At 47.2% G+C, this 20,316-nt stretch overlaps 1 protein-coding gene and 1 long non-coding RNA gene across 2 annotated transcripts; one reads left to right on the plus strand and one right to left on the minus strand.

The window, feature by feature from the left end:
* The first annotated feature begins 10,212 nt into the window (after positions 1–10,212).
* On the plus strand, positions 10,213–11,199 carry LOC309377876. Its single transcript, XR_014171754.1, has 2 exons — positions 10,213–10,995; positions 11,048–11,199. It is a non-coding gene; the product is annotated as an uncharacterized lncRNA (long non-coding RNA).
* A 140-nt stretch (positions 11,200–11,339) lies between these two features.
* On the minus strand, positions 11,340–19,520 carry LOC309377772 (placenta-specific gene 8 protein-like). The gene is made up of 4 exons (XM_081925506.1): positions 19,391–19,520; positions 15,608–15,732; positions 14,236–14,344; positions 11,340–11,574 (listed from the first exon to the last, which is right to left on the minus strand). Exons 1-3 carry the CDS (start codon positions 19,497–19,499, stop codon positions 14,240–14,242), a joined length of 339 nt encoding a protein of 112 aa, XP_081781632.1. The 5' UTR covers positions 19,500–19,520; the 3' UTR covers positions 11,340–11,574; positions 14,236–14,239.
* Positions 19,521–20,316: the final 796 nt, after the last annotated feature.

A 20,316-nucleotide genomic window follows, 5' to 3' on the forward strand; every position in this document is an offset into this window, starting at 1 on the left:
CCAATTTGAACTCTAAAATGGTGATTTCCTTGAGTCAAAATGAGAGTACCCCTAAACATTTTTTTTAGAAAAAAAGCACTGGGCATAACCCAAACATCAGGAACTTTCTGTTTGCTTCTTTCACACAGAGAAGCTTCCAGAACCCTCTTGAATTAATTAGAATAGGAAGATCTCTACACATCAGATCAATGCTTTCTGCATTAAGAAATGCAAAGTGAAAATACCTGCCCCCTTCTGCCTAGCCACACTACTTCTTGTAGAGCAGATGTTTCCTCCCTGTCTGACCCACAGATCCCCCTTCCTTTCCCCATGGCAGTTAGGCTTAAAACCGTTAGACAGTACCAGGAACAGTGCGGAAAGAGATTTGTTAAAAAAAGGTACAGCAGACAACCGGCAAAGAAGCCTAGAAAAAACAGCAAAGAGTCTTATGGCACCTTGAAGACGATTGTGTTGATTTTGTTAGTCTTTAAGGTGTCACAAAACTCTTGCATCAGACAAACACATTTGCCTTCTCTGGAACTAGAACTAAACACTAACCGGGGACAAGTCTGAGGTGTGTTGAATGATACACCACATTAAAAGCAACTAGAGCAACAGGCTGGGCTTCACCCTTGCACATAGTTGTCAACATTTCCATTTTTTAAGGGAAATTCCCTTATTCCGAATAGGATTCCTCACAAGAAAAGGAGAAAGTTGACAGCTATGCCCTTGCATGGCACACCTGAAATAAGGGAGAGCACTCTTGAGCATCTTCAAGCAAAGCATGCGTTGTCACCAGTGGGAATTGGGAGAAAATAATAACAGGCATCTTTACAGGTTTGCAATATTCATCACACGTGTGAGGCAGCTCCTACTCTCCGCACTATGTCAATCTCATGATACCTGAGTGCTTAACTTGTTGCCTTTAATCTGGGGTGTCAGCCCACCATTAAGGGTTGAGTATCCAGAGTCAGGTGGCGAGGACACAGCCTTGCCCAGGCATAGGCAGACTCGGCCCTCCAGATGTTTTGGGACTACAACTCCCATCATCCCTAGCTAACAGGACCAGTGGTCAGGGATGATGGGAGTTGTAGTCCAGAAAATGTCTGGAGGGCCGAGTTTGCCTAGGCCAGGCCTTGCCTCTCAGGACTCCTTGGGGCTCCCATGGGTGGGAGCACCCCAGTGGCATGCGGTCAGTGGACTAGGCGACTACACTAGTCCCCTAAATGTCCCCAGTAAATTAGAGTATTAAAGTATTAATGCCTGCCACCTTCTTCCCAAAGCCCAGGAAGCTTCTGTCCAGCTCAGGAAAGGAGGCACGATGCTCCAACAGGGTCCAAGAACCCTCCCACCACCTTCCCCAAAACCGCCCCCCCCCCCCGGCTTTGGAAAGACGACAGAAGGGCTCCAGAATCCTGTCAGAGGTCGGACACCTCCTCCCAAAAGCCTGGGAAGCTTAGGGAGGGAGGTGTGATGCTCACATGCGCAACATCACCCGGCCCCCTCCCCAAATTGCCCTTACAAGCTGGCGCCTCTGGCCCTAACTGTTCCCCTATGAAAAAATTAAGTGCACGCCCCTGGAACACACACATTCTCGTTGATGCAGTGAGCACCTGCACACTCAACCATCTCAGTCACCTAAGTCCCCTGAGTATAAAAGCATGGGGTGTGTGTGTGGAGGGAACAACTCTGTTGCATCCATGCAGTTCTGAACTCTTTGGACTCTTCAGACTTGGATTGCTGCTTCAAGCCCAGCTCCCCTCACCTTGCCGGAGCAAAGCAGCTGCTGGGACTTCTGCTGCTCAGGTTGTTGCCCTTCTCTGCCTCGGTAATAATAATAATAATAATAATAATAATAATAATAATAATAATAATAATAATTTATTATTTATACCCCGCCCATCTGGCAGAGCTGCCTACAGATTTCTTTTAAAGATAAGATAGCTGCTTATTTCCTTCACATCTGAAGGGAAGGTGTTCCACAGGGCGGGCGCCACTACCGAGAAGGCCTTCTGTCTGGTTCCCTGTAACCTCACTTCTCGCAATGAGGGAACCGCCATAAAGCTCTCAGCGCTGGATCTCAGTGTCTGGGCTGAATGACGGGGGTGGAGACGCTCCTTCAGGTATACAGGACCGAGGCCGTTTAGGGCTTTAAAGGTCAGACCAACACTTTGAATTGTGCTGGAAACGTACTGGGAGCCAATGCAGATCTCTAAGGATCGGTGTTATGTGGTCCCGGCAGCCACTCCTAGTCACCAGTCTAGCTGCTGCATTCTGGATTAATTGCAGTTTCTGGGTCACCTTCAAAAGTAGCCCCACGTAGAGCACATTGCAGTAGTCCAAGTGGGAGATAACTAGAGCATGCACCACTCTGGCAAGACAGTCCGCAGGCAGGTAGGGTCTCAGCCTACGTACCGTGGAGTTGGTAGATAGCTGCCCCAGACACAGAATTAACCTGCGCCTCCATGGACAGCTGTGAGTCCAAAATGACTCCCAGGCTGCGCACCTGGTCCTTCAGGGGCACAGTTACCCCATTCAGAACCAGGGAGTCCCCCCACCCACCCACCTCCTGTCCCCCCAAAACAGTACTTCTGTCTTGTCAGGATTCAGCCTCAATCTGTTAGCCACCATCCGTCCTCCAACTGCCTCCAGACACTCACACAGGACCTTCACTGCCTTCATTGGTTCTGATTTAAAAGAGAAGTAGACCTGGATGTCATCTGCATACTGATGAACACCCAGCCCAAACCCCCTGATGATCTCTTATTTCCTCTCAGATAAGAGCATCTATCTGAACTGAAGCCAAGATGGCCGGAACGCTCCCCAGTTATTCTCTGTTTTCCTCAGTTATTGTAGAACCACCAAAGCCCTTCTAAATTTTGCATACGTGCCCCTTTTCAACTGGGATGCATGAAGAAAACCGGGCATATGTAATCCAGATATTCCTGGCTTACATCTGTCTCTTTGGGTAGTCAGTTCTGCTGCAGCATGGCATGGGCATGTTTAGACAACTTTAAGTTGAGATGCACTCTTGATAAACCTAAATTACCAGCACTGATTACAGGTTATGTTTCCCCCTTCTTTTTCCTGGAAGGTTATGTTAATTGTTAGCTTATTGCAGCATCCATTTCCAGGAGTTCCCTCTATCAGCTCATTCCTCTTTTCGAGCAAAATCAGACAGTAACGCCACACACGCCACTTACCAATGTTTCGAAAGCGACAGGTCCCTTCGGAGGCTGGTGTCACTATAGAGATACTTCAGTTCAGCAAGCAACCTTTGTCGGTTTAAGGAAGTTGATGGCAAAAAGAAACCCACACTGCTTTTGTTTGTTCCGCTGGGCATAATAAACTGGTATCAACTTGCAGACTGGCTCCCAGGTAGTGCATTTTTTGTGTTAATAGCAAAGGTGGATCTTAGTAGATGCAGAAAAAGATCATGAGGAGCCACCATTTATTGGGGACCTGCAGACCCTCCCTGTGTCCCTATTTTCCAGGGACATTCCCGGATTTACAGAAGACATCCCAGTTTCTGATTTGATCCTGGAATATCCCATTTCTCCTTAGGATGTCCCTACTTTCATCGGAGAAATGTTGGAGGGTATGGAGATTAACTCGCTTAAGGTCATAACACTGAATCACTGATGCTATCTTTAGATGTGTCATATATTTCAAGGCCTGCCTCTAGACATCCTTTTTACTGTGCACCCATAATTATTTGCGCTCATGGTGCTGTTGGAGCTGACTGGCATCCATCTGTCTCAGGGCACAATGGAAGAGTACACTTTTGCAGGTGAAGTCAAACTGCTGGAGAATTACAGCACCTGCTGTGGCTGTAGAGACCAATACAGGAGAGACATGTTTTGTTGCAGGTGGGGCAAATGAAGGCATCTGGTTGTGCTGATCAAGGTGTGCCTCAGTGTTTCTTCTCCCAGCAGTCATTCATCCTCTGGTCACTCCTGTGGATACACAACCTGTCTGTCTGTCTCCAGGCACTGCAGTCGTCTGCAAGAAATTCCCACATGGAAGGGTTGACGTTGCTAGACTTCATGCCACATTAACAGACATCTTTGTAACACAGAGTTGGTGTGCCAACAGGACTGGTGCCTGAAGCCAGCTCCCCATAGAGCAGGTCCTTGGGTATCACCATGCCAGAGCAGATGTATATCTGAAGGAGCGTCTCCACCCCCATCGTTCTGCCCGGACACTGAGGTCCGGCTCCGAGGGCCTTCTGGCGGTTCCCTCACTGCAAGAAGCCAAGTTACAGGGAACCAGGCAGAGGGCCTTCTCGGTAGTGGCACCCGCCCTGTGGAACGCCCTCCCACCAGATGTCAAAGAGAACAACAACTACCAGACTTTTAGAAGACATCTGAAGGCAGCCCTGTTTAGGGAAGCTTTTAATGTTTGATGCATTACTGTGTTTTGATATTTTGTTGGGGGCTGCCAGGAGTGGCTGGGGAGGCCCAGCCAGATGGGCGGGGTATAAATAATAAACTATTATTATTATGTCGCTGAGACCGGAGTGTGAACATGCTGGGAATGTGAGCTTGGGAGAGCACTTGTTTAAGACTCTGTCCTGCCATACTATGCCCAAAATCTTCCTAACGCCGTGCACAATGAAGGCATTGAGGTGTCGCTCCTGGAGGGTGCAAGCTGCCCACACATCACTACCATTAAGCACATACCTGCCAACATTTCTCTGATGAGTATAGGGACGTCCCATTCCATAATGATAATTTTACTATTTATACCCCACACATCTTACTGGGCTGCCCCAGCCACTCTGGGCAGCTTCCAACATACAGTGGAACCTCAGTTTTCGAGCATCTTGGAAGCCGAACAATTTGGAACCTGAACGCCGAAAACCCAGAAGTAATCGCTTCCGTTTTCAAATACGCCTCAGAAGTCGAATGGCTTCTGAGGCATGTTTCTCCATTTTTTCCATGGATTTTGCCAACCACCCATTGATCCTCGGTTTTCGAACGTTTTGGAAGTCGAACGGTCTTCTGGAACAGATTACGTTTGAAAACCAATGTTCCACTGTATATAAAAACATAACAAAACATTAAACATTAAAAAACCTTCCCTATACAGGGCTGCCTTCAGATGGCTCAGGGGTCAGATAACTCCATACCCTCCAACATTTCTCCAGTGAAAATAGGGATGTCCTAAGGAAAAGTGGTGGGACATGGGTGGCGCTGTGGGTTAAACCACAGAGCCTAGGACTTGCCGATCAGAAGGTCTGCGGTTCGAATCCCCGCGACGGGGTGAGCTCCTGTTGCTCGGTCCCTGCTCCTGCCAACCTAGCAGTTCGAAAGCACATCAAAGTGCAAGTAGATAAATAGGTACCACTCTGGTGGGAAGGTAAACGGCGTTTCCGTGCGCTGCTCTGGTTCGCCAGAAGCTGTACGCCGGCTCCCTCGGCCAGTAAAGTGAGATGAGTGCCACAACCCCAGAGTCGGTCACGACTGGACCTAATGGTCAGGGGTCCCTTTACCTTTACTTTAAGGAAAAGTGGGACAATCAGGGTTCAAATCAGGGATGGCTTCTTTAAATCAGGGACGTCCCTAGAAAATAGGGACCCTTGGAGGGTCTGATAAGCATCGTGCTCAACATGCAAGCCTGGTAGACCTTCATATTTGGGCAGGCACACAATCCACTTTCAATACTGTTTTTCGGAAGAAGAGGGAAAGAGGTGGAGGGGGAAAAGGTGAGTGGGGTTGGGTGGCGATGTTTCTATTTTACTTAGTATATGTAGGGTTTGTTGTCAGCGTTGCTTGTGCAGGTTCTTTGCTGTTCACTTGTGTTCCTTTGGTGGTGAGAGAGGTTGGGGTTGGCCTAGGGTGTGGTTGTTTGTTTGTGGTTGGCTGTGTTACTGGGAAACTGGAAGGCGGGTGAGAGACCTACCAAACCTAGCAATTCACTGAGAAATGTATCTATGTACAGTGGTACCTCTGGATGCGAACAGGATCCGTTCCGGAGCCCCGTTCGCATCCTAAAGCAAACACAACCCGTGTCTGCGTGGGTCATGATTCGCCGCTTCGGCGCATGCGTGCGACGGCATTTTGAGCGTCTGCGCGAACGGCGAAACTCAGAAGTAACACGCTCCGTTACTTCTGGGTCGCCGCAGAGCGCAACCCGAAAAGGTCTTAACCTGAAGCGACTTCAACCCGAGGTATGACTGTACTGGCTCGATGGGAAAACTTTGGAAATTCATATAAAATCACTCCAGTGACGGATTTACACCATTCCAATGTTGTTCTACTCAGAAGGAAAATGGCTAGCAGGGGGTGAGCTTGGGACATGGGCAGGGGCACCCATAATCCCTGAAGCGGAGACCACGGTACTCAGTGGCCCCACTGCCTGGGTGATAATCGCTGGCATCCTAGTGCCAGACAAGTAGTCATTCCAAGAACAATCGTAAACCCAACCACAGTGGATTGGTATGCTTAACTTGGCTGGGAAAACAGGAAAATGTAAATACTTACCATTATTTCACCTAAAGATTGGAAGGTGGAGGTCATGTGAGACAAGCCTGATGCTCAGGTTTCTGACAGAAGACCCCTCCCAATTTATGACATAGTTATGACAAATGTATGATGTCATGGGTAATTTGGGAAACTTATAAAAATGGAGAGCCATCCTTTGTTCGGGGCTTCTCTCTGTTTCTTCTTTGTGGCAGTTTGAAGTCTTGTTGCAACAAAAAAGATCAGGCCAACTGGCCGCTGTTTTGCTGTCTTGCTTGGGACCCCAGACCTCAACCTATAGGAGCCAAGATTAGGCATTTGCGGGGTGCTCCAATTACTGCCTTAAACACCGTCACACCTGCCCTGTGAAACACCCGCCCATCAGACGTCAAGGAGATAAGTAACTATATAACCTTGGGAAGACATCTGAAGGTAGCCCTGCATAGGGAAGTTTTTAATGTTTTATGTTTTATTATGTTTTTGTATATGCTGGAAGCCACTCAGAGTGGTAGGACAACCCAGATAGATGGGCGGGGTACAAATAAGAAAATTATCATTACAGTGGACGCTTGGGTTGCGCATGAGTGACCGCCAAAACCCGGAAGTAACCCGTTCCGGTACTTCTGGTTTTCGGCGGTCCGTAACCCAAAAAAACGCAACCTGAAGCGTCTGTAACCCGAGGTATGACTGTATTATTTGCTGCTCTGTAGCTGCTCCGTAGTACAGTGGTACCTCGGGTTAAGAACTTGTTCTGGAGGTCCGTTCTTAACCTGAAACTGTTCTTAACCTGAGGTACCACTTTAGCTAATGGGGCCTCCTGCTGCCACCGTGCGATTTCTGTTCTTATCCTGAAGCAAAGTTCTTAACCCGAGGTACTATTTCTGGGTTAGCGGAGTCTGTAACCTAAAGCGTCTGTAACCCGAGGTACCACTGTATGTGATAGCACTGGGGCAGCACTGCAGAAGAAACCGAAGTCGAATAAAGGCACCCCTAATTCACTATTGTTGTGTCAAGGGAATGCTGCAGAATGCACCCAGAATAAAATCGCCAGTCTGGAAGGACCACAAGTCTCTAATGGGCCTGGGCCACCTTTTCCTGTTGATGAGGAAAGTTTTATCTGTTGAATTTCCGCATGCCCTGAGGCACAAGAGCCCTGTGGAAACTCAGCGGCTAGGGTTGATGGGAGATGCAGTGCAAAACATCTGGAGGGCACCAGGTTGGGGAAGACTGTCCTACAAGGAAGCAATGCACTTGTTCACGGGCCATTTGCTCTTCCTTTCCTTGTGTACCTGCAAACATTGCTTGGTTTCTGTTAACTTTATTTGCTCCCTGCCCCCTTTTTTGTGTTCTGCGAAAGAATAGAAAGGGCCTGTCTGTGTATCTTTCACTGATCATGGCAAACAGGAAACGTAGGTTAGCAACTACCCTCCGTGGTAGAAGGAAACTGGCACATATTAAAAATCAGAGAAAATTAGGAGGGGATCATGCAAGGCCGAGTGGTTCATTGCAGCTGGTGAGCACATGGCTGCCTGAAAGCTTTACCCTCCATGAATAGTGGGGGGCAGGGGCACCATCTGGGGGGAGGTGAGGGTCTCCCCCAATTTTCAAGGAGGGAGCTGGCCCCCCTCAATATTCCATGGCAGTGTGCACACATTGTGCAGTACCCGCCTGTACAATTGTGGGTGCAACCAGTGCACCTGGTGGGGGGATTTTGATGGGCAGGGATGTGGGTGGCACTGTGGTCTAAACCACTGAGCCTCTTGGGCTTGCCGATCAGAAGGTCGGCGGTTCAAATCCCTGCGAGCTCCCGTTGCTCTGTCCCAGCTCCTGCCAACCTAGCAGTTTGAAAGCACGTCAAAGTGCAAGTAGATAAATAGGTACCACTGCAATGGGAAAGTAAACGGCGTTTCCATGTGCTCTGGTTTCCTTCAGAGTGTTCCGTTGCACCAGAAGCGGTTTAGTCCTGCTGGCCACATAACCCAGAAAGCTGTCTGTGGACAAACACCGGCTCCCTCGGCCTGAAAGCGAGATGAGCGCCGCAACCCCATAGTCACCTTTGACTGGTCCTTTACCATTTACCTTTTATTGATGGCCACCATCTTGGATGGCTTCAAAATAAAATTAGAAAGTTCATGGAGGACAAGGCCATTCCTGGCTACTATCCACTCTTGGCTATGTTCTACATCCACCATCAGAGGCGTTGCATCCCTGAACACCAGTTGGTGTGAATCACAAGTGTGGAGAGTGCTGTTGTGTCCAGCTTGCAGGTTTCCCACATGCATCTGGTTGGCCACTGTGAGAATGAGATGCTGGACTAGAGGGGCCATTGGTCTGGTCCAACATGTCTTCTTATGTTCTTGTTTAACTAGGCAGGAGCCCACAGGAGAACTCTGGTGGTTGCCCAATGCTACTCTCCAGAGTGCCCTTGGAAATAGGAGTGGAAGCACTATGAAATGGTCCCTCGTCTCCCAAATCCTAAAGATGGTTCAGGGGCCTAATGTGACCCATGATACTGAAAGCTGCTGAGAGGTCAAAGAGAAACAACAGGGCTGCACTTCCGCCATGACTCTCCCAACAAAAGTCATGGATCAGAGTTGTTATGTATTGAAGTTCTCACCCTGGCCACCAAGGGGGATTGTGTATACAGTGGTACCTCGGGTTAAGAACTTAATTTGTTCTGGAGGTCGGTTCTTAACTTGAAACTGTTCTTAACCTGAAGCACCACTTTAGCTAATGGGGTCTCCCACTGCCGCTGCACCGCCGGAGCACAATTTCTGTGCTCATCCTGAAGCAAAGTTCTTAACCCGAGGTACTATTTCTGGGTTAGCGGAGTCTGTAACCTGAAGTGTCTGTAACCTGAAGTGTCTGTAACTCAAGGTACCACTGTATAGTTTTCACTCAGGTCCATGTAAGTTAATTTAGGTGGGAAACCCTGGGCTGTTGTAGTTACATTGTTGACAGCCGGCTGCCTATAAAAGCAGGCCAGCTGAGCTGTTTGCTGTTCAGTTCAGTTCCAGCTTTGTTGTTGTTGTTGTTGTTTAGACGTTTAGTTGTGTCCGACTCTTTGTGACCCCATGGACCAGAGCACGCCAGGCATTCCTGTCTTCCACTGCCTCCCGCAGTTTGGTCAAACTCATGCTGGTAGCCTCGAGAACACTGTCCAACCATGTCGTCCTCTGTCGTCCCCTTCTCCTTGTGCCCTCCATCTTTCCCAACATCAGGTCTTTTCCAGGGAGTCTTCTCTTCTCATGAGGTGGCCAAAGTATTGGAGCCTCAGCTTCCGGATCTGTCCTTCCAGTGAGCACTCAGGGCTGATTTCCTTCAGAATGGATCGGTTTGATCTTCTTGCAGTCCATGGGACTCTCAAGAGTCTCCTCCAGCACCAGAATTCAAAAGCATCAATTCTTCGGTGATCAGCCTTCTTTATGGTCCAGCTCTCACTTCCATACATCACTACTGAAATACCATAGCTTTAACTATCGGACCTTTGTTAGCAAGGTGATGTCTCTGCTTTTTAAGATTCTGTCTAGGTTTGTCATTGCTTTCAGTTCCAGCTTACTTATAAAGAACTACTTGGAGAAATCTCTGTGTCGTCTGCTATGTCCACCCACTACCTAATAAGAGTGACCAAAGCAATTTTGGTCCCCAAACCAGGCCTGAAGTCAGGCTGAAATGAGTTCAGATATCACCAATGGGCATTAAAGTGTAAACCAAAGTTTTCAGGGCAATTAAAAGCATTCACAGCCTAAAGCGAACTTCCTTGTAACTGAAAAGCAGACACCTTGCGCCACACCCAAAATTGATATTTTGTCAAGTAACTGGAGAAAGGCAGCTACCTATGTTCTTGTTAGACCATGTAATTAGGCTGAAAGAAAATAAAAGCAATATAAATGATTGTGTCCTTGTTCTGGCTATTCTTACTATGTAGTAGCACAGTAGCCCTGTATTTTCGCCAACTCCATTTTTTCATTAATCTCTCAGTTAACAAGAAAAGAAATTGTGTTTAAAATAATCAAATGGGAGATAAAATCCCAGTGATTCTCATGGGTTGGGTGCAGGGATTTTGTTGCCTTTACTTTTGCAATGTTATTGAGAGTTCTGTCTTTCCTATGTGTAGATCCATCTGAAATATAAAAAAAATTAATGTCTTGTATATATAATAAATGTTCATAAATGTACCAAGCAAACACGTACATAAATATATAAACCACATGTCTGAAGCAGCACAGGAAAACAGCCAGGAAGCCATTTTGGCTCCCAAACTGACCAAATGTTTTCTCTGCAAAGTCAAAGGAAAATGGAATAACCTCCCCATTGTCTTTTCCTTCACAAATCCTGTCTTAAGGGTATGTCTGTGTATGAATAGGGTGAGCCTGTGACCTGGCTTAGGCACTAAGTATTTATCATTACAAAATACTGGCCAGGCTCCCCAGGGTATCCAATCAAGTAAGCATTAACAGGTAACCTGGCAGACAGGAGGTAAACAACGCACTCAGATTTCTGTTGTAGACCACCCCTTTCTGTGATGTAGGTATGCTGTGTATGGGGGGTGGTCTTGAGCTACACCACTTCTGTGATGTATGTATGATGTTTCTGGGGGGTAGTCTTGGACTCCAGGGTGGGCAATTTAAAATGTCTATATAAGGGTGGGCACACTTGGGTTCTGGGTCCTCCTCCTTCTCCTGCGTGTGAAGGAGGCACCCTGTTGCAACAGTTCAATAAAGATCAGGCTTACTAGCTGCTTTGCTTCTCAATATTCTCTGGTTGGCCTCTGTTATTTTCTCCGACCAATGGAGAACCTGCAAAGGACTCTATAAGGGCTCTTGTGTCTCCCATAAGGGAATAAGGGCAGATTTTCGTTTATTACTACATCTTCATTCCAAGAAACATTGTGGGTGACATACACAGCACAAGGCTCCTTTTTATTAATTCTTTAACAAATTTCCAGTAGCAAAATTACCTAAATATTTATGTATTCTAAAAAGCTATATGCTTTTCCATAATATTAGGTCTAAGGCATCATCTTTCAGAGATTATAATATGGGCCAAGCAATGTTTGACTTGATTATGAAGGGTGATGGCAATGAGAAGAAAGGACTTCCGGACCCTCTCTTGTTGAATGTGTGCAAATCTGAAAGAGAAGGGAGAAAACACCAGTCACTCAGAGCAGAGCTGAGAGAAGACATTCCCATGCATTTCATGGGCAACTGTTTTGTTCTGTGGCAAACCACTCTGAGGACCCTGCGGCAGAAAAACACACTATATAAATATAAACAAGCAAATGTTAAGGCCAAATGATACACACCACCACTACTACTACTAGAAGAAGAAGAAGAAGCAGAGCAGCAGCTTTGGGTAATGGTTTTCACTGGGACCATGAAGTGGTGTTAAAGGGTTTTAAAAAGCCTCTGCCCTTCTTGTAGTCCCAATCCTGCAGCTGCTTTTTAAAGTGGTTTGCTTGGGGAAATGTGATAATGCCACAGGTGGCGCTGTGGTCTAAACCACTGAGCCTCTTGGGCTTGCCGATCAGAAGTTCAAATCCGCTCAATGGTGGTTAGCTCCCGTTGTTCTGTCCCAGCTTCTGCCAATCTAGCAGTTTGAAACCACACCAGTGCAAGTAGATAAATAGGTACCACCGCAGTGGGAAGGTAAATGGTGTTTCCATGCACAGTGGTGCCCCGCAAGATGAATGCCTCGCAAGACGGAAAACCTGCTAGACGAAAGGGTTTTCCGTTTTGGAGGTGCTTCGCAAAACGAATTTCCTATGGGCTTGCTTCGCAAGACGAAAATGTCTTGCGAGTTCCTGCGGTTTTTCCCCCCTCCCCCCTTTTTCCCAAGCCGCTAAGCCGCTTATCAGCTGATCCGCTAAGCCGCTTATCAGCTGATCCGCTAAGCCGCTTATCAGCTGATCCGCTAAGCCGCTAATAGCGCTAATCCGCTAAGCCGCTAATGGGCTTGCTTTGCAAGACGAAAAAAACGCAAGACGAAGAGACTCGCAGAACGGATTCTTTTTGTCTTGCGAGGCATCACTGCACTTTGGTTTCCCTCACGGTGTCCCATTGCGCCAGAAGTGGTTTAGTCATGCTGGCCACATGACCCGGAAAGCTGTCTGCAGACAAACACCGGCTCCCTCAGCCTGAAAGCGAGATGAGCGCCGCAACCCCATAGTTGTCTTTGACTGGACTTCACCGTCCAGGGGTCCTTTACCTTTTTACCTACTAACCATTCAAGGAAATTGCATCAAAATCAACACCATTTACATTCGCCATGCAGCTGTCCGTAGGAGATGGGTCATGGGTGGAGGGCAAGCTTGTTTGTAAGTGATTTGTATATTGCAAGGAACCTGTGTACACCAGTCTTCCTTCTCAATGGCGTACTTGATGGCAGGACTGTGGAACCTCAAGTCTAGGCCTCTACCTGACACTTGGGACCCACCCCAGGCCATGCCCCTTCTCCAGTCCATTCCTACGCCCCAGGCCACAATCCCAGCAGCTCTGCCCCTCTCCCATCTTGACTGTTTTTGCCTAGCTGGACTTTGTCTTTGAAGATTAATAACGAACCTTCCTTGCCTGGACGGAGGATAGAGAGAGGTGTCTTGAAATTAGACTACTGGGCAAAGGTAAGATTTGCATTTGCCACTCTAGCCACTTTTCCCTCTGACCAAGCCAAAATATCTGTTTTGATATTTTGCTTCTAGCCCAGCACAACTCTGACATGTGAGTGTTGCCCAGAGGGGAAAGGACCCCTGCACTCAAAAATGTCTCCCATTCCTCCTGTATAGTTAACATTTATAAGCAGATCAGTTTGTTACAGCATGGTGCTGACAACACCAAGGTTGCAGGTTTGATCCCCGTAAGGGACACCTTCATTGGGGTGGAGGACGAGGAGGTCCTCAGGGTCTTAGCCCAGAAATGGAAGCAAGAAGAAATCACGACAAAAGAAGAATGACAAAAATCAATGGACTACGCAGAATTAGACACAATGACTGGAAGGATTCGAAACCAGCGGGACCAGAGACCTACAGAAGATTGGAAGAAATAGATGAACTATTTGAAGAGCAACTGTAATCAACAAATTACGCTAGTAGGACTACAAGAAGTTTTGTAAGGAGAAATCTATGAAATATTGCAAAATAGAGAATGAAAAGAGATCAGTTGTGAGATTTAAAAGCAATAACGAAAGTAAGAAATGTATGCTAAGTGATTAGATTGGAAAATTTTCAGATGTGATAGATGGAAGTCCAAAAATAATTGTATAAAATGAAAAAGGATCTTTAATTATTTGAAAATGATATGTTAAAAAACTAATAAAAAATTTATATACAAAGATAAAAGGAGGTCCTCAGGGTCTCTTCCAACTCTACAATTCTATGGAAGTGAGAGCTGGACCATAAAGAAGGCTGATCGCCGAAGAATGGATGCTTTTTAATTATGGTGCTGGAGGAGACCCTTGAGAGTCCCATGGAAATCAGCCCTGAGTGCTCACTGGAAGGACAGATCATGAAGCTGAGGCTCCAAGACTTTGGCCACCTCATGAGAGGAGAAGACTCCCTGGAAAAGACCCTGATGTTGAGGAAGATGGAGGGAAGATGGAGGGCACAGGGAGAAGGGAACGGCAGAGGACAAGATGGTTGGACAGTGTTCTGGAAGCTACCAGCATGAGTTTGACCAAACTGCGGGAGGCAGTGGAAGACAGGAGTGCCTGGCGTGCTCTGGTCCATGGGGTCACGAAGAGTCGGACATGACTAAACAACAACAACAACAAATGATTTAACACTGTAAATGAAACCAACCTTCTTAGAAGATCCCCATGTCTTTTCTTTTGTTGATGTCCCTCTTGAGTTGGCAAAGGGCACAATGAGGGCAGAACCACATAGCACAGAAGTCCCCCAGGAGAGATCCCTGTTGAGTAGAAGAGCATTTTCAGGTGCCATTATTGTTGTGGGAAGAGAAAACACACAGCAGAAGAAAACTCGCAAGGGGACTTAGGGTTAACCACCCATTAACAGGGAGATGCAACCATTACAGTGGAGTAATCATATTATAATAATAATTTATTATTTATACCCCACCCAACTGGCTAGGTTTCCCCAACCACTCTAGGCAGCTTCCAACAAAAGATTAAAAATACATTAAAACATCAGTCATTAAAAACTTCCCTAAACCTTGGTTCTCAAACTTAATCCGTTCCAGAAGTCAGTTCAACTCCTGAAACCATTTGAAAACCAAGGCGCAGCTTCCAATTGGCTTCAGGAGCTTCCTGCACTCAAGCAAAAGCTGCGTCGGACATTCGGCTTCCAAAAAATGTTCAAAAACCAGAACACTTACCTGCAGATTTCCAGCATTCGGGAGCTGATTTGTTCGTCAACTAAGCCATTCAAGAACCAAGGTTCCACTGTACATACATTTGCACGTAACTCATTACTGCAAAACCAACACACCCCTCTTTCTTCACTTTTTAAGTCCCCCCCCCCCACTCGCTTTTTTAAAGAACGGATTTTTCCACCATGAAAATGTGGTGGCACCAGTCCTCCTTGCATTCCCCTTCATTGCCCCACCATGCACCTGAGGAAGGCCATGGCCTCATGGCATGATCTCCTTCCAGGTGTTGCTGTGGTGATGGGAAACAGAGCTGCTCCCAAGGAACCCTCTGTCCCAAAAAATAATGAATCTGGAAGGACGTTGTGTCAGGACATCCTCAGATGCATTTTATGTCACACTGGCTCAGAGGAGAGCAGAATCACTGCTGCCACTTTTTCAGGGTGAAAGGACCTCAGGACAGTGAAGTAAAACACCTGCTTTGCATGCAGAAGATTCAATCCTCAGCATCTCCAGGTAGGACTGGGGAAGATTTCCTACCTGAAACCCTGGGAGGGCCACTGTAGATGACACTGAGCCAGATGGCCCAATGGTCTAATTCAGGCACCCCGAAACTCGGCCCTCCAGCTGTTTTGGAACTACAGTTCCCATCATCCCTGACCACTGGTCCTGTTAGCTAGGGATGATGGGAGTTGTAGTCCCAAAACAGCTGGAGGGCCGAGTTTGGGAGTGACTGGTCTAATCCAAGCACGTCCAACTTCCATTAGGTTGCGATCCACCATCCAGTATCCAAGCTGAGAGTTCCTCTTCCGTACGTGTGCACAGGATTCAAGTTCACACACTTACCGGGATCCCATATTTTGTCCGGTAGACAGACCTCATTGCCATGCTTGAGCCACAGAGGCAGCATTCATCCATAGCCGATGCTATCTGGCATCCCAAAATAAGGGGGCAAAACAGCCCACAGAGGCCTGGATAGAGACAGAACAGACATGAAATGCCTCTCTTGGAGGTCACTCGGGAGAGTGGAAGCAAGGCGAAGGTTAGCCACAACTAGAGTACTGGATAAGCCTTATGAAGCATCACAGGTTCTAGCAAAAGTTCTTAGAGGGCCTGCCCTTTGTGAATATTTGTCTATATTGCCTTACAGAACTACAGTTCTTAGAGTGGTATAACAATCCATCTTTCTTCTCAGGGAATTATTGGCCTGATCCAGGGCCGGATTTACGTTTGATGAGGCCCTAAGCTACTGAAGGTAATGGGGCCCTTTATATGTCCAGCTGTCCTTTGTCAACAACAAATTGTCACTGTTTTTTGTATTGAATATATGCTATATGGTAATTTAAGTACCTAATAGGTATCTAAAACCATTTGCACATGTTGCCCTGCAACCAGTCCATGCAGAATGTAGGCACCCTATATATAGAAATGAGCAAACCAGTGATATTTTAGGGAGCAGGCTAGCAGGCGGGGCCCATTACTTACATCATAGGAGCCTACACAACACAATACACTGTTGCTGTATGTAGGTTTTATTTTACATATTTTTTATCTTCTATTTTGGAAATGTACATCCAGGTTTTTCCCCTTTAATTTTTTCGGGGCCCCCAAAAGAGTGGGGCCCTAAGCTATAGCTTGTGTAGCTTATACAGTACGTAAATCCAGCACTGGAACTGCCGCTCTCTGAGGGGAACAGGGGACCCCTAACAAGTCTCAGCACCCTGAACAAACTACAGTCCCCAGGATTCTCTGCAGGAAGCCGTGGCTGTTTGAAGTGGTATGATCCTGCTTTCAATGTACAGTGCAGATGGGGCCTAAGCGATAGCAAGGGTTTCAAGTTTTATTATTGTCTGTGACAGATTAGCATGGAGAATTTGAGAGAGTGGCAGAAATAATCAAGCAGAGGATAGGTACTGCTTTCCTTTTCTTTGATGGAGTTCCTGTCTTTTTCAAGGCTGCACTCCCACTGGGGAAACTTTCTGTGGGTCACATGACAGCGGTGGGCGGGGCCAGGGGTAAAAGTGGGTGGAGCACTGGATGTAAATTTTAACTATGTATAGTAGGTTATGTTCTCCACACAACTCTCTATCCTCCGTCCAGGGAATCAGAGTTGAGGACACATTTTAGTCAGATAAGGGTGTTCCACGAGGGTGTGGAGCAAGGCCAGCAAGGGGTGTGATCTGGGGAGGGTGTGTACCCTGGGGAGAGTCCCAAGGGGCAGACAGAGAGGCTGCATTTGCCCCCTGGGCCTGAGATCCCCCATTCCAGTGTAGATTGGGTAGGTCTAGTCCTGATTTGCCCATCTGATGTGAAGCCCGTCTGCAAAACTGCAGCAACGCAGAGATAATTTATTACAGTCGGAGACCAGCTTATAAAACACACTTGGGGATACAATCCCAGAAGGAAAACAAACATTTCAAACAATGTGCAACAATAAATTTAAAATTTATAAATGCGATAAGCTTATAGACACTTAAAACTATAAGATAAGCTACCACAGAGAGATGACCCAGAGTCACCCATGGAAGCGAGTTTGGGGATTTTCTTAAGGAACTAGTTTGAGTTGGGATATGGTCTGTGCCTACAGATCTGTACACAGAATCTGGCGACCGTCCGGGTCATTAAACCGCTTCTTAAAAAAACATCTTTAGACCCAGCCAATTTGGCTAACTATCGCCCAGTCTCAAATTTACCATTCTTGGGCAAGGTGATTGAGCGGGTGGTTGCCAAACAACTCCAAGCACACCTGGAGGATGCGGACCATTTGGATCCCTTCCAATCAGGATTCAGGCCTCACCATGGGACTGAAACTGCCTTGGTCGCGCTGGTTGATGATCTCCGGCGGGCTAGGGACAAAGGTGAGAGCTGTTTCCTAGTTCTGCTGGATCTCTCAGCGGCCTTTGACACCATCGACCATAACATCCTTCTGGACCGTCTAGAAGGGCTGGGAGCTGGGGGCACTGTTATACGGTGGTTCCGCTCCTTTCTCCTGGGCCGTGTCCAGAAAGTGGTGGGGGGGGATGAGTGTTCAGACCCCTGGGCTCTCACTTGTGGGGTGCCTCAGGGTTCCGTCCTCTCCCCCATGCTTTTTAATATCTATATGAAGCCGCTGGGAGAGATCATCAGGGGGTTTGGGCTGGGTGTTCATCAGTATGCAGATGACACCCAGCTCTACCTCTCCTTTAAATCAGAACCAGTGAAGGCGGTGAAGGTCCTGTGTGAGTGCCTGGAGGCTGTTGGAGGATGGATGGCAGCTAACAGATTGAGGTTGAATCCTGACAAGACAGAAGTACTGTTTTTTGGGGAAAAGGGGCGGGCGGGGGTGGGGGATTGACTGGTCCTGAATGGGGTAACTGTGCCCCTGAAGGACCAGGTGCGTAGCCTGGGAGTCGTTTTGGCCTCACAGCTGTCCATGGAGGCACAGGTTAATTCTGTGTCCAGGGCAGCTGTCTACCAGCTCCACCTGGTACGCAGGCTAAGACCCTACCTCCCCGTGGACTGTCTCGCCAGAGTGGTGCATGCTGTAGTTATCTCATGCTTGGACTACTGCAACGCGCTCTACTTGGGGCTACCTTTGAAGGTGACCCGGAAACTGCAATTAATCCAGAATGCGGCAGCTAGACTGGTGACTGGGAGTGGCCGCCGGGACAACAGAACACCGGTTCTGAGAGATCTGCATTGGCTCCCAGTATGTTTCCGAGCACAATTCAAAGTGTTGGTGCTGACCTTTAAAGCCCTAAACGGCCTTGGTCCAGTATACCTGAAGGAGCGTCTCCACCCCCATCGTTCAGCCCGGACACTGAGATCCAGCGCCGAGGGCCTTCTGGCGGTTCCCTCATTGCGAGAAGTAAGGTTACAGGGAACCAGGCAGAGGGCCTTCTCGGTAGTGGGCGTCTGTCCTGTGGAACGCCCTCCCAGAAGATGTCAAAACAATAAACAACTATTTTACTTTTAAAAGACAACTGAAGGCCGCCCTCTTTAGGGAAGTTTTTAATGTCTGATGCTGTACTGTTTTTAATATTCAGTTGGAAGCCGCCCAGAGTGGCTGGGGAAACCCAGCCAGATGGGCGGGGTATAAATTTATTATTATTATTATTATTATTATTATTATTATTATTATTATTATTATTATTATTATTATTATTATATAACCAGCAAGGGCAGAGGTAAGCTTCTGGTGAGTGTAAAAGCCCTTCTTGCAACAGCAACAGAGTGTCTTCATTGGAGAAGAACTACAGATGGCTGGAGTTTGTTGATAGCAATCAAAGTACAAAGGACAATAAGAATAGCGCAACATCTGTGTGGAGTGCATATTTATTCTGCCATGCCCGACCTGGCGAGCCTTTCCCTTGGTAAACAGCCGGAAATGGCAGGAAAGAGTTGCTGTTCTCATCGTAAGAAGCTTGTGCAGTGGCGTAGCGTGGGGGGTGCAGGGGGGGGCTGGCCACACCGGGCGCAACATCTGGGGGTTAGGGGGCGCAAATCCACGGGTTAGGGGGCACAAATTACTTGCCTTGCCCCGGGTGCTGACAACCCACGCTACGCCACTGAGCTTGTGGCCTGGAATGGCATTCTGTCCGGCACAAAACTCAATGACAAACTCATTTGACAAACTCAAAGGTCACTTACACACTCCGCAGTCACCACAACAGTCCATTAAGTCCGTCTGCCATTGAGGGCTTTGGTGTTGGGCAAGCACAACCTGCGGCTGGTTCATGATCACCGCCTGAGTGTTCATTGCAACGATGGCTGAGAAAAGAAAGAGGACCAAAAAAAAATTGTTAAATGCAATCAACCATCATCCTGATTTTTAATAATAACAATAATACCAATAATAATAATAATAAATTTATTTGATTTTACAAGTGTAGAGTTATAACAATAAAATTACAAATCCATATTTAGAGATTTCTCTGAGTCTCCAGACTTCCATCCCCTCCATAGGTCCTGTTGTCAACCTTTTCGAGTGTGTGTTGTTGTTGTTTAGTCGTTTAGTCGTGTCCGACTCTTCGTGACCCCATGGACCAGAGCACGCCAGGCACTCCTGTCTTCCACTGCCTCCCGCAGTTTGGTCAGGCTCATGTTTCATAATCCATATTTTGTATCTCTCCACATTGTTCATAATATTTGCTACATTACAAGTGTTATTTTTGTTGTTGTTTAGTCGTTTAGTCGTGTTCGACTCTTTGTGACCCCATGGACCAGAGCACGCCAGGCACTCCTGTCTTCCACTGCCTCCCACAGTTTAGTCAAACTCATGCTGGTAGCTTTGAGAACACTCTCCAACCATCTCGTCCTCTGTCGTCCCCTTCTCCTTGTGCCCTCCATCTTTGCCAACATCAGGGTCTTTTCCAGGGAGTCTTCTCTTCTCATGAGGTGGCCAAAGTCTTGGAGTCTCAGCTTCACAATCTGTCCTTCCAGTGAGCACTCAGGGCTGATTTCCTTAACAATGGATAGGTTTGATCTTCTTGCAGTCCATGAGACTCTCAAGAGTCTGCTCCAGCACCATAATTCAAAAGCATCAATTCTTCGGTGATCAGCCTTCTTTATGGTCC

Source organism: Podarcis melisellensis (assembly GCF_964234715.1).
Source record: "Podarcis melisellensis genome assembly, chromosome: 9".
In the NCBI taxonomy this organism is placed as follows: domain Eukaryota; kingdom Metazoa; phylum Chordata; class Lepidosauria; order Squamata; family Lacertidae; genus Podarcis; species Podarcis melisellensis.

What these genes read in the sequence shown, in the direction of transcription:
- LOC309377772 (XM_081925506.1), bottom strand. Translation starts at nt 19,499, where the DNA reads ATGAACACTCAGGCGGTGATCATGAACCAGCCGCAGGTTGTGCTTGCC. An exon ending in TTGTGGTGACTGCGGAGTGT is followed by an intron (nt 15,733 to 19,390) that starts GTAAGTGACCTT and finishes GTCTCTATCCAG; the next exon opens with GCCTCTGTGGGCTGTTTTGC. An exon ending in GGACAAAATATGGGATCCCG is followed by an intron (nt 14,345 to 15,607) that starts GTAAGTGTGTGA and finishes TCTACTCAACAG; the next exon opens with GGATCTCTCCTGGGGGACTT.